Genomic DNA, 12,400 nt, shown 5'->3' on the forward strand with positions numbered 1-12,400 from the left:
TGGGAGGCAGGCTCCATAAGTCTGGGCTTCAGAATGTTCATCTGGGACATGGAGCTGCTAACCTCTGCCCTCATCTGGTCCCCATTCCTCTCGGCCTTGATTTGTCTTCTGCATGGATGGGAGGCCCTGGGGAAGCAGGATGCAACCAGGAGCTCCAGGAGGCTGGGAGGTCCTCTGTAGGCAAGCTCTAGGCTATGTCTTTGAGCGTGGTTCCCCAGTCGGCCAGCTGGGTCTGAGGATCAAAGGCCTGCCTTTGGGTGAGTGGAGGGCTTTACTGTCACTCCTACCATGGCCTAGGTACCAGGAAACCCATTGGTGGCGGCTGGATGCCAGGCCCTCCTCAGAATTTGTGCTTCTTGTCCGTGAAGAAGAGTCTCCGGAACTTGTCAGGCTGCAAAGGAAGGAGAAGATACTGGGGCCTGCATCCCTGGGTAGGGAAGGCAAGACCCAGGCCTAGAGGGCCCATTGTTGACCTGGGGTTGGGAGCCCAACCCCAGGAAATGAGGCCAGGCTGGAATATTGATGGTTGCTTCCACTGCCTGAAATTCCATCTCACAAATGCCTGACATTCCACCTTCCAAGTTTGGTTGAAGAGTTTTCCCTCTTCCAGCTGAGGACAGGAAGGGGAAGGTGGAGTGTAGAAAGGGGTGGATGATAAATGCAAACCCCACCTTACTGCACTGAGTGCCCTGGTCTCCACACCCTGGCTGGGGCCTCAGAGTGCACAGCAGTCAGAGAGGGTGGGGTGGGGTTGTATCACCAGGATCGGGAGAGGACGTGGGACAGCAGCAGGGGAAGAACAGACATGAGATGTGACTTTTGAGGTCCTTAGGCCTGTCCACTGCCGGAGTCTGTGGCCCTGGGATAGGATCTTAGAGGCTACTGTGCATGGGGTGTGGCCACAGCCCTGCCCTGAGAGAGGAGCTAGCAGTGCTTCCTGGGAGTTGCCGTACAGGCTGGGAGGAGCTCTGTGTGTGCCCGAGATGGGCTGTGCCCATGGAGAGGGGACTGTCCAGTCTCCAGGTATAGGCAGAGTTCGGGTGGGACTGAGGGCTCAGCAGGGATCCTCTGTCTGCCACCCTTCCTCTGCCATCCTCATCCCCTCTTCTTCCTTGTCAGGAATTCTCAGAAACACAAGCTCTATTCAGCAAGAGCCATCTCTGGGCTATGTCCTGAACATAAGAGGATATCTACCATTATCCTCTGGGCAGCCAGCCCTGGACATAACCAGATGATCAGCCCATTTTATAGATGAAGAGTTGGAGTTCCTGGCTAGGAGTGCCAAATAAGAATATATATGCCCAGTTAAATTTGAATTTCAGAGAAACAAAGAATAATTGCAGTATTTGAGACACACTAAAAAAGGATGTGTTGTTTATCTGAAATTCAAAGTCAATTATCTTGCTTGATAAAAATCTAGCAACCCTGGTTGTCAGGAAAACTGGGAGAAAACTGTCTTACCCAAAGCCACAAGGGTAGGAAGTGGCTTACCCATACTGGGGCTTATGGCCCCCTCTCCACCTCTCAGAGGAAGGGGAAAGGAGCCCAGGTTTGCGGCAGACAAGGTCCTTGAAAGGACACCCAAGTCTAGCAGCTGCCTCTCCACCACCACCACCTCCAGGCATAAGTTAGGGCTGGAAGTTTCTGGGCACTTTGAGGCAGTGGTGACCTGACCTACCCATGCCTGAGAGCCACAGGTCCCCTCCCACCACTGGGTGCTCCCTAAGGGCTGCTAGCTGGGCCACCCAACTACAGAGCTCACCTTGTGTGTCTGTTCCATCTCCTTGCTCTTGGCTGCTGGGATTGGCTCGTAAGTGTTTCCAGGCTCTGGGCGCTCTGGGGTCTCCAGGATCCTCTCATAGCCATAGTCCATGGGCCCTGACAATTTGCTACATGTGAGACTGGCCTCAGGGTATGGGGGCCAGGCTGGGCCACCCCAGCAGGCTGGGATCTGCTTGTAGGTACTGCCTTCATGGTTTGGTGCATCCCTGGCTTCCGCTAGGCCTGCTTTCCCCACAAGCTCATAAGTATCTTCAGAGATGCTCTGGGGACAGAGCTGAGCCCCTTGGCTTAGCTTCATAAACCCTTGCCTCCAGGTCGCAGTCAGAGATCCCAGGACATAAGAAGTGGGGGACCCAAGGAGTCCCCAGGAAGTGGGAGACCCAGCAGGACCCTGGACTGGGCTCCCTCCAGAGAGGGCAGGACCTGGGCCATCAGGTTTATTCTGGTCTCCATCTGAGAGTCTCCTCTGGGTCTCCTTGCCTGGGGAGCAGGCCTGGCTGCCAGCTGGAACTGGCCCGTGCCTGCCAGACACCTCTGTGCCTAGGCCCAGCCGTGCCTGGTTGATCTTCCTCAGGTCTGTGTAGATGATGTCACTGGGGCCTCCAAAAGACTCATCCAGGAGAGAGGCCCTCCTCTCAGGGAGGGGGGGCACTCTGAAGGGGGCCTGGAGAGTAACGGATGGAGAGAACCTCTTAAAGGGCACGCCATCGCTGAGATGCCCTCAGGTAAACTGCTCTCTCACATAAGCTGAGGTCCCCTGGCTTGGCCGCAGTTAACCTGCTTTGTACATACAAAGATTAGACACATGACATTCAGGGTCTCACCAGCTCTCATGCTCTGGAACTCTGAGTACAATCCTCACTTTGGCATTCATGGCCTTGGATCACCAGCTCTACCTCCTACCCAAGTTCACTCACCCTACTCCTCCCACCTCTGGTGTGGTCCCCTGGTCCTCAGAGCCCCTGAACCAACCACTTGCTATTCCGTGGCCCTTTGGAATGTCCACTCCCAAGTCCATCACTCATGTACTCATTTACACTGTCCTAGGTGCCAAGCACTCAGTGGTGAACAAGACTACCTCTTGGAAGTTTTACTCTAATCTGAAAGATGGGCAACATGCTGGTCTGCTACATTATAGCATAGTTTTATGTGCTATATGATAAACTGTGCCACAAGATAAGCAGTGTCAGGGCATGATCAGTGCAATGAAGAACAAAGTAGGGTAATGGGATGAGGGAATGACTGGTGTGAAAGGGAGTTTTTCAGTAGTTTAAGTGGGACTTTCTGAGGAGATGAGAGAGTGAAATACAGTGAGAGTGTGAGCCATGCAGTAATCTGGAAGGAAGAGCATTTGAGGCAGCGGGTATAGGCTGTGCAAAGGCCCTGAGGTAGGAACAAGCTTGGTGTGTTCAAGGAACATCTAGAAGGCCAATGAGGGCAGAGAAAAGTGAGGGGGTGGGGGGAGAGGTAGCAGGGCAACTGGTGAGGTGAAGATTTTAGATTTTATTCTAAACATGAAGAGAGCCTTTGGTGTGCTGTCATATATTAAGAAAAATCTGAGTCCCTCCCACAGGGTGCTATGGAGAAGAATAAAGTATTAACTCACGAGCATTCTGCTCTACAGTTTACTAAGGAATTTTCAGGCATTTCATACCCATTCTCTCATTCAAGGCTCACAAGAACTTCAGGAAGGGTAAACTGAGGCTCAGAGATATTGCATGATTTGCCCAAAGCCATATGACTAGAAAATGGCCAAGCCAAGGCTTGAATCAAATCCAGCTGGCCACAGGCAGGCTATGCCATAGTTGAACTGCATAGTGACCCCAAGCTGGGCCTGTACCTCTCTAGCCCTAGCTCACTCTCTGCAGCCTGAAGGGAGTGTCCAGCATGGTCACTCAGGGCCTGATGTGGGTGAAACACCCACACCACTGGTCTAGAGCCCTGACTCCTCCTCACCTCCATGCTTTCCTCCTCGGAGTTACAGGGACTCATATCCAGGCTCTTCTGTGCATGAAGGAAGGAGACCTGGGGCTTTGGAGAAAGGCAGTGACTGGTGGCCTTGGCAGGGACCACTGCAGGCTGTGCCATAGCAGGTGGATGTTCCATGCTCAGGCTGGTCTGGTGGAGGCCCAGAGTGATGGTATCATACAGATCATTGTCCTCTGGCTGGGGGTAGTGGGGACACGGTAGGCATGTGTGGCCTCCAGCTGCCTACCAGAGACTGCTGGTAAGGGACTGAAACATTCCCACCAGGTCCCTGACCTTGGGTAAGATGCTGCCATGGTCCCCCCTATTCCAATAGGCTACACTGGGTAACCCTCTGTGATAGTAAATAGGGAAGACAAGGAAGGGCATGTGCACGAGTGATGGACATGTCAGGCCTGGGCCCCCGGCTCCCTCTATCACTCTCACCCTGGGGAAGGGTATGCCTACCCGAGGGCAGGCAGCAGCCAGCGTCTCCCCAAAGGGCTCCAGCTGCATCTCCTGGTAATAGCACACGAGCTCAGCCAGAGTGCCATGGCTGTGGGTGTCTCCTGAGATGAGGTAGCGTCGATTTGGGAGCTGGTTGATGACAAAATGCCGGCAGCGATCACTGCCCCTGCAACACAAGCACTTGTGGTCTGGAGCTGCAGTCACAGGCAGCAGCCTTGGCCTTGATCCACGCTCTGTATAGAGGGAGCTGAGCTCCAAAATCACCTCCCCTGGGGGCACCTGTCCCACTTGGAGCCATGGAAGCTAGGGGAGAGGTTTTCAGATCACGCGCCTCTGAGGTCCTGGGAAGCAAGCCCTCTAAGCCTGCTCAGGCAGAGTTAGAGAGGGTGGGTCAGGACGAAGGTGAAACAAGTGAGATTTAAAGGGGTACCAAAAAAGACATCAAGATAACTAATACTGCAATGCTTTAGAAAATCAAAACGGAGGCCAGGCATGGTGGGTTATGCCTGTAATCCTAGCACTCTAGGAGGCTGAGGCTGGTGGATTGCTTAGGCTCTCAAGTTCAAGACCAGTCTGAGCAAGAGCGAGAGTGAGACCCCGTCTCTAAAATATAACTGGGCATTGTGCACGTGCCTGTAGTCCCAGCTACTCTGGAGGCAGAGGCAAGAGGATCACTTGAGCCTAAGAGTTTCAGGTTCCTATGATCTATAATGCCATGGCACTCTATCCAGGGTGACAAAGTGAGACTCTGGCTCAAAAAAAAGAAAGAAAAAGAAAATCAAAATGAAGGCAAAAAAACCCACGATGAACAAAATATCAAAGTTCTACATAGAGACAGGATCTAATCCTGCAATTCAGGATCTTTGCAATCTTTGCAATTCAGCCTCTCCCTAATCCCCACCCTGCTGAGATGATGGTGTTCTTGCTCCTTCCACCCAACTTCAGCCTATAAAGGCACACCCTTTTCATTTTCCTTTTTTCTGGAAGAAAACCTTACATGCAGTGAAGTTCACACCTCATAAATGGGCAACTTGATGGAGTTTCAACCTGTGAACTCTTCCATATTATCACCACTCAGATCAAGATATGAAACCATTCCAGCCCTCAGAAGACCCCCGGGCCTGTCTGTGCCCCTCAAAGGCACCCGCCATTCTGGACCCTATCACCATAGATTAATTTCGCCCATTAGGGAATTTCATATAAATGAAATTACACACTCTTGCTCCAGCTTCTTTGACTCAGCATTACATCTTTAAGATTGATTCACGTCCATGTAGAATTAGTTTCATTTTTTTCTCATTTGTAAGTAGTGTTCCATTTAATGAAAAATCCACAATTTATTCTGTTAATGGACATTTAGGTTACTTCTGGATTTGAGTTGTTATAAATAAAGCTGTTGTGAACATTCTTGCACATATCTTTTGGTGAATATATACTCATTTCTTTTTTTCTTGCCTTTTTTCTTTTTTTTTTTTAACAGAGTCTTACTGTCTGTCACCCAGGCTAGAGTGCAACAGCAGCAGCATAACTCACAGCAACCTCAAACTCTTGGACTTAAGTGATCCTCCTACCTCAGCCTTCTGAGTAGCTGGGACTACCGGTGCCTGCTACAACACTTGGCTAGTTTTTCTGTATTTATTTATTTATTTATTTATTTATTTATTTACTTTTGAGATAGAGTCTCACTTTGTCACCCCCAGTAGAATGCTGTGGCATCAGAGCTCACAACAACCCACCTGAGATTGGGTCCAAGCGATTCTCTTATGTCAGTCTCTCTGGTAGCAGGGACTACAAGTGCCTGCCACCATGCCCGGCTAGTTTTTAGAGATGGAGTCTCACCTTGCTCAGGCTGGTCTCGAACTCCTGAGCTCAGGCAATCCACCCACTTTGACCTCCCAGAGTGCTAGGATTATAGGCACAAGCCACTTAGCTCAGTCTAGTTTTTCTATTTTTAGTAGAGACAGATTTTCCTCTTGTTCAGGCTGGTCTTGAACTCCTAAGCTCAAGGGATCCTCCCATCTCGGCCTTCCAGAGTACTAGGATCACAGGCATGAGCCACCACACCCAGCCTACATACTCATTTCCTTTGAGAATATTCCAAGGAGTAGAACTAATGGGTCACGGGGACCTTATGTAACGTGTTAATAGATTATGCCACGTTGTTTTCTAAAATTGTTGCAATGTGGGAGAGCTCCAGTTGGTCCACATCCTTAACAAATATTTGGTGTCATCTGTCTTCCCGTTTTAGCCATTCGTTGTGGCTTGAGTTTGGGTTTCCCTGATAACTAGTGATGCTGAACACATTTTTATATGCTTGTGGGCCTTTTGAATATTTCTTTTTGGTGAAGTGCCTGCTGAAGTCTTTTGCTTTTATTTTTTGAGTTATATGTTTTTGTTTTATTTATTTGTAGGAGTTTTTCTTATGTATTCCAAATACAAGTCCTTTGTTAGATACATAGGTAGCAGTATATAACTTCTCTGAGACTGTGTGTTGACCTTTCCTTCTCTTAATGGTATCTTTTGATTAACGAAAAATTTTAATTTAAAGGAAATCCAATTTATCAATATTTTCTTTCATTGGAGCTTTTGTGTCTGTTTAAGAAATTTTTGCCTATCCCATTTTTAAAGGCATTTTCATTTACCTGTGAAAATCTTTTTCTTCTAGAAGTATTATTGTTTTGCTTTTCTCCCTTGGATTTATGCTCCATCTGTAATTAGTTTGTGTGTATGGTGTGAGGTAGTGGTCATTTTTCCAAATTGGATATTATTCCCACATTAATTATTGAAAAAAACCTCCTCCCACCAGAACTGCAGTGCTGCTGTGTTGTAAATCAGGTAAACAAACAGGGGGAGTGTTTTTGGACTCTATTCTGTTCCATTTGCGTTTTTGTATATCTTTAAATAGCCCCATTTTGGTCTCTTTTATGAATTGACATTCTGCCTAAGATCTCATCTGGGGAAAAAAAAAAAACAAACCAAAACCCAAAATCAAAGAACAACAACAAAGCCGCAAACCCTGAAGCCAAAAAGATATTTGAAAACTGCTGAGTTAGTATATTTCAAAGTGCCTAGCTCAGGGTATGGCACGTAGATTAAAAGTATTTTAACAGGCCAGGCATGGTGGTTCACGCCTGTTATTCTAGCACTCTGGGAGGCAGGTGGATTCCTTGAGTTCAGGAGTTCAAGACCAGCCTGAGCAAGAGCAAGAGCAAGACCCCGTCTCTAAAACAATAGCCAGGCATGTGGTGGGCACCTATAGTCCCATTACTAGGGAGGCTAAGACAAGAGGATTGCTTGAACCCAAGAGATTGAGATTGCTGTGAGCTATGACCTACCAGGAGCAACAAAGTGAAATGTTGTCCCCCAAAACAATTTTTTTTAACAATAGCCAAAATTTATTTGGCCCTTTCTATGCTTCATGCACTGTGACAAGCACTTTAAAATATGATACATTCTTTTTTTTTGAGACAAAGCCTCAAGCTGTCCCCCTGGGTAGAGTGCTGTGGCATCACAGCTCACAGCAACCTCCAACTCCTAGGTTCAAGTGAGTCTCCTGCCTCCACCTCCCAAGTAGCTGGGACCACAGGCGCCTGCCACAACGCCCCGGCTATTTTTTGGTTGCAGCCATCATTGTGGGGGTGGGCCTGGGCTGGATTCGAACCTGCAAGTTTAGGTGTATGTGGCTGGCGCCTTAGCCACTTGAGCCACAGGCGCCGAACCAAAAATATGATACGTTCCTATGAGCATTGTTTGAATTCTTTCAACAATCCTATGAAGTAGGTACTACAATATTTCCACATTACAGATGAGAAAATGGAGTAACAGAGAAGCAAAATATTTATCTGTAATTCTTGTCTCCAAAAAAAAAAATAAATAAAAGAAAGAAAGAAGAAGAAAAGAAAAAGGAAAAAGAGAAGCAAAGTAACTTGGTCAAGGTTAAGATTTGAAATGGGGGCAGTGCCCATAGTTCAGTGGGTAGGGCGCCAGCCACATACACCAAGGCTGGCAGGTTCAAACCCAGCCCAGGCCAGCTAAAGCAACAATGACAACTTCCACAGAAAAATAGCCTGGCATTGTGGCAGACGCCTGTAGTCCCAGCAAGTCAGGAGACTGAAGCAAGAGAATTGCTTAAGCCTAAGAGTTTGAGGTTGCAGTGAGCTGTGACACCACAGCACTCTACCCAAGGCAACAGCTTGAGACTCTGTCTCAAAAAAAAAGATTTGAAATGGGACAGCCTGGGCAGGTGATACTTTGGGATCAGAATTTGAAGGTGGGTGTAGTAGCTCACGCCTGTAATCCTAGCACTCTGGGAGGCCGAGGCTGTTGTATTGCCTGAGTTTACAGGTTCTAGACCAGCCTGAGCAAAAGCAAGACCTCATCTCTAAAAACTAGTCAGAAGTTATGGCAGTCCTCTGTGGTCCCAGCTACTTGGGAGACTGAGGCAATAGGATCACTTGAGTTTAAGAGTTTGAGGTTGCTGTGAGCTATGATGCCGCAACACTCTACCTAGTGCGATAAACTGAGACTCTGTCTCAAACAAACAAACAAACCCAGAATCTGAAGCCATTTAAGCAGCAGTCCTCAACCTGTGGGTTGCGACCCACAGGAACTGTACTAAAGGGTTGCAGCATTAGGAAGGTTAAGAATCACTACATTGAAGTTTAGTCTGCCTGACCTCCCTCCCTACACTGGGAGCCTTCCCCCACCGTCTGCCTCAGCCCACCCAACCTACTCTCAGGACAGGATCCCACATCATTTCTGCTTTTGTCTCAGCCACCTGTCTCCGCCTCTCCATCCCCACTGCCCCACCCCAGCCCAGACCTCATCATCTCACCATTAGCCAAATGCACAGGTCCCACACCAATAACCTCTGATTTCTAGTCCTCCCTCCCCAGGCTACCTGAAGGATCCTTGCACAATGTAAGTCTGCCAAGATTACCCTTCAAGATCTGTGGACTGCCAGGCATCCAAGGCTGCCCCGCCCTCCCCACCCCACTCCATGCATTCCTTACTAGGAACCATGCTGCACCCAGACTTTGACTCATGGCTTCCCTGCCCTCCAACCCCCTTGCCTAACATGCCTCTACTTTTTCTGTGCAGTTCCATCTATCAGAAGTCTCCTCCTAACCCTAGCCACACCCTCCTTTCTGCCTGGAAAATTATCTTCTTCCTTCTATCCTGGGCTCAAATTTCACTTCTGTGATGCCTTCCCCAGCCTCCTATCAGGAGGATATTTTTCTCTGGCCCCACTCACCCCCTTCGCGTAGGCTGTGGCTTCATCTCTGGCATATGGCCAGTGCTGCTCAGAATGTGTCTGCTGAGCAGAACGGCTGAGGGAGGCAGAGAGGGAGTCAGGCCTGGGAAAGCCAGGCGGGGCAGGTCAGTGGGGTTCCTGTGCTAATAATCTGCAAGGCTGGTCATGGGAACCTGAGCTTGCTTGCCTCTTGCAGAAGGCTTCCCCTCTTACCTGTAGGATAAGATGTAGCCAGTAGACCGGTCACTGAGGCGGATGAGGAAGGAACCAAGACCTTTGTCCCTGAGTAGCTGCTCCGTCTGCCTGGACAGAGGACATGCCGTTAGTTGGGGCCTGTGCAGTGGCAAAAGCAGCTTCACTCCGGGCTGCCTCAGGCTCCCCAAGGCCATGCCCTTGCAACACATACCTCCAATCCTTTAAAGAAGAATCTCAGAGCCTGTTGGCTGGGTCTGTGGCCTATTAGGGCTCAGTCTGTGGTCTCTCCAGACCTCATTGAACAAATTTAAGACTCAGTCTGGGCTGGGTTGGGGATATAAGTCCACAAGCACCCACTACTCCCCACTGTGGCCTCATCAATCGGCACACTAGCCACTGACCCTAGATGAGCCTACTCCCTGTCTGGTGGCTGGACGGCAAGAATAAATCTCATACAGTGTTGTGGGGAGATCCTTCCCTCAGGACTTCTGTGTACAGTTGTGCAGGATGTACACTAAACAAAAATTTCTGCAGGAAGGTGATGCTATTATGTCTGAAGCTTGGTCATATACAGCTTACAAGGACTCACTCTGCTTCACATCCCTTTCAACCCCAGGCAGCTAGGATATTTGTAGATGGTGCCAAGTATTTTGGAGGCATGGTGGAAAATTCCAGCTGTCTTCTGGTTTGGCAGTACACAAGCCAGATACATATTCCCTTACTGACTTACTTGCCAAATACTTACTGAGTGCTTGCTGTATGCAAGACCAGCTATATAGTGAGCAGGGTCTGGTGCCAAATGAAAACGGGGGGGGCCCTTCTTCAAAACTTATTAAGAATTCCAAGGCAGTGACAACAGAGCACAACGCCAAGGGTGGGGCCCTTCTGCGCACAGTCCCCGTGCATCTGCACGTCCATGCTCATAAAGTTGGCCCTAAGCAGGTGCCATGCCAGGGCAGGACTGGCTGGATCTGTCAGTCCTTCATCTAGTGCTTTGGCAGCTTGTTGATAGAGCCCAATCAGAAAGCCAAATCCCCTGGACTTTATTCCTAGGATGACCTTATGTCTAGGTTTGCTGAGACAGCCCTTAGTTACCAATAGTATCTGGTTTAGATAATAAATGACACAGTTCCCAAATTACTCATCAAGTCAGGGCCTGGCCCTCTGTCTGCTCTCTGGCAGCCCCATCCACCCTCAACTTGTATCAGAGTGGGGGCTGCCACGCTCCTCTACCCTGCCCACAGAAGCCACCACCAGAGTCCACAGCACTCTGGGGCTCTGCTTAGTCCAGCAGTCCCACAGTCCCCAGGCTATTTTCTCAACCCCAAAGGGTCATGGGCCCCACAGGGCACATGGATAGGGGTAGCCTTACTTGCGGGTGATGAATCCATGAAACCAGGGGGGCAAGGCCCCATTCTGCAGAATGAAGGGGGCCTGCGTCTCCATGAACCACCTTAGGGCCAGCTCTTGGAGCTCAGCCAGGGCGTGGCTATCTCTCAGACCTGGTGGTCCCCTCCCCAGGCTGAGCGGCTTTAGACTGCCCTCCATCCCAGCAAGCACGGAGGTAGAGAGCCCAGCCAGTTGCTATATGTGTGTGTGATCTGGCTCATTTGCCTAAGCCCATGCCCTCCCCAATTGCCCCAGCACACAGCAGCCCATGGGCCACCTTTGGGCTGGTGGCTTGTTTTCTGTTGCTTTGGGGCAGGAACCTTGGCTGGCTGGAGGCATTGTTTGGAGGGTCACCTAGCAGCCTGAGAGGGGTAGGGAAGGTCTTCTCTGCCTCCCAGTCAGCAGTTGAGCTGCCTCACTGGGTTTGGCCTCTTTCCCTACAACCCCCCATCTTTGTCACAGCCAAAGACCAGACCCTGGCTAACATCCACAGAACTGCCCTTGTTAGCAAAGCAGCAGATTTAAGTTTTATGTATCCTTCCCTCATGGAGGCTATTTGTATTTTGGTGCAGAAGTTCTGTGCTAATACCCCCTTACACTCAAGCGGTATTGACTACCTGTAGTAAGCCATGTAAATCTGTGCCCTGGACATCAAGCAGCAAACTTTGCCCTCATGGCACATACGTTATAGTGGAGAGAGGCAGAAAATAAACAAATATATGTGTATAGTGTCAGATGTAATAAACACTCCAAGAAAAGGGGAGTGGGAAAAAGTAGTGCATAGGCCACATTATTTAGAGAGAGGGCCAAGGGTCAGAGTCAGCTTTGGCCCAGAGGTGACCCTGGAACAATGAAAGAGGAAGCCAAGTAGGTGCTGGGGACATAGATGCTATTGTCAGCAGAGGGGATGTAGGACTTTGCTGCAGATCCCAAAAAACAACCAGAAGATTGTGTAGCAGCAACAGAGGAAGGACTTTGGAGTAGAGAGGTTCCCTAGAAAGCCTAGGATAAGCCTCAGATAAGAAGCTTTGGAATAGACAGGGCAATGGGACCATTTGCTCATGCAAATGTTCCTGAATCTCTAATGTGCTTCCGAGTTTCATAGCAGAAATCCAGGCTGGGCAGAAAGGAAGGCAGCAGATGTCACAAATACCCAGTCCCAAGGATCTGGGTCAGAATCTTTCTTCCATCGTGTACTTGGATAGGGTCTCAGGGACATCTCTACCTTGTTGCAGACACCTCAAATTCCTCATCTGTAAAGTGGTGTAAGAAGAAGCTACTGTCCCTGCTCTTGGGTCATCATGAGGACTGAGATAGCAGCATAGTGGTTAGGAATGAAGTAACATT

The 12,400-nt window shown here is 49.3% G+C and overlaps 1 protein-coding gene across 1 annotated transcript; it reads right to left on the reverse strand.

Moving 5' to 3' along the window:
- Positions 1–288: 288 nt before the first annotated feature.
- On the reverse strand, positions 289–11,212 carry SH2D7 (SH2 domain containing 7). The gene is made up of 6 exons (XM_053594954.1): positions 11,037–11,212; positions 9,683–9,772; positions 4,216–4,381; positions 3,739–3,948; positions 1,763–2,446; positions 289–391 (listed from the first exon to the last, which is right to left on the reverse strand). The coding sequence occupies exons 1-6, from the start codon at positions 11,210–11,212 to the stop codon at positions 341–343; spliced, it is 1,377 nt and encodes a 458-aa protein (XP_053450929.1). The 3' UTR covers positions 289–340.
- Positions 11,213–12,400: the final 1,188 nt, after the last annotated feature.

Source organism: Nycticebus coucang, chromosome 6 (assembly GCF_027406575.1).
Source record: "Nycticebus coucang isolate mNycCou1 chromosome 6, mNycCou1.pri, whole genome shotgun sequence".
Classification (NCBI taxonomy): Eukaryota; Metazoa; Chordata; class Mammalia; order Primates; family Lorisidae; genus Nycticebus; species Nycticebus coucang.

What these genes read in the sequence shown, in the direction of transcription:
- SH2D7 (XM_053594954.1), bottom strand. Translation starts at nt 11,212, where the DNA reads ATGGAGGGCAGTCTAAAGCCGCTCAGCCTGGGGAGGGGACCACCAGGT. An exon ending in CATGGATTCATCACCCGCAA is followed by an intron (nt 9,773 to 11,036) that starts GTAAGGCTACCC and finishes TCCTCTGTCCAG; the next exon opens with GCAGACGGAGCAGCTACTCA. An exon ending in CCGAGGAGGAAAGCATGGAG is followed by an intron (nt 2,447 to 3,738) that starts GTGAGGAGGAGT and finishes GTTACTCTCCAG; the next exon opens with GCCCCCTTCAGAGTGCCCCC.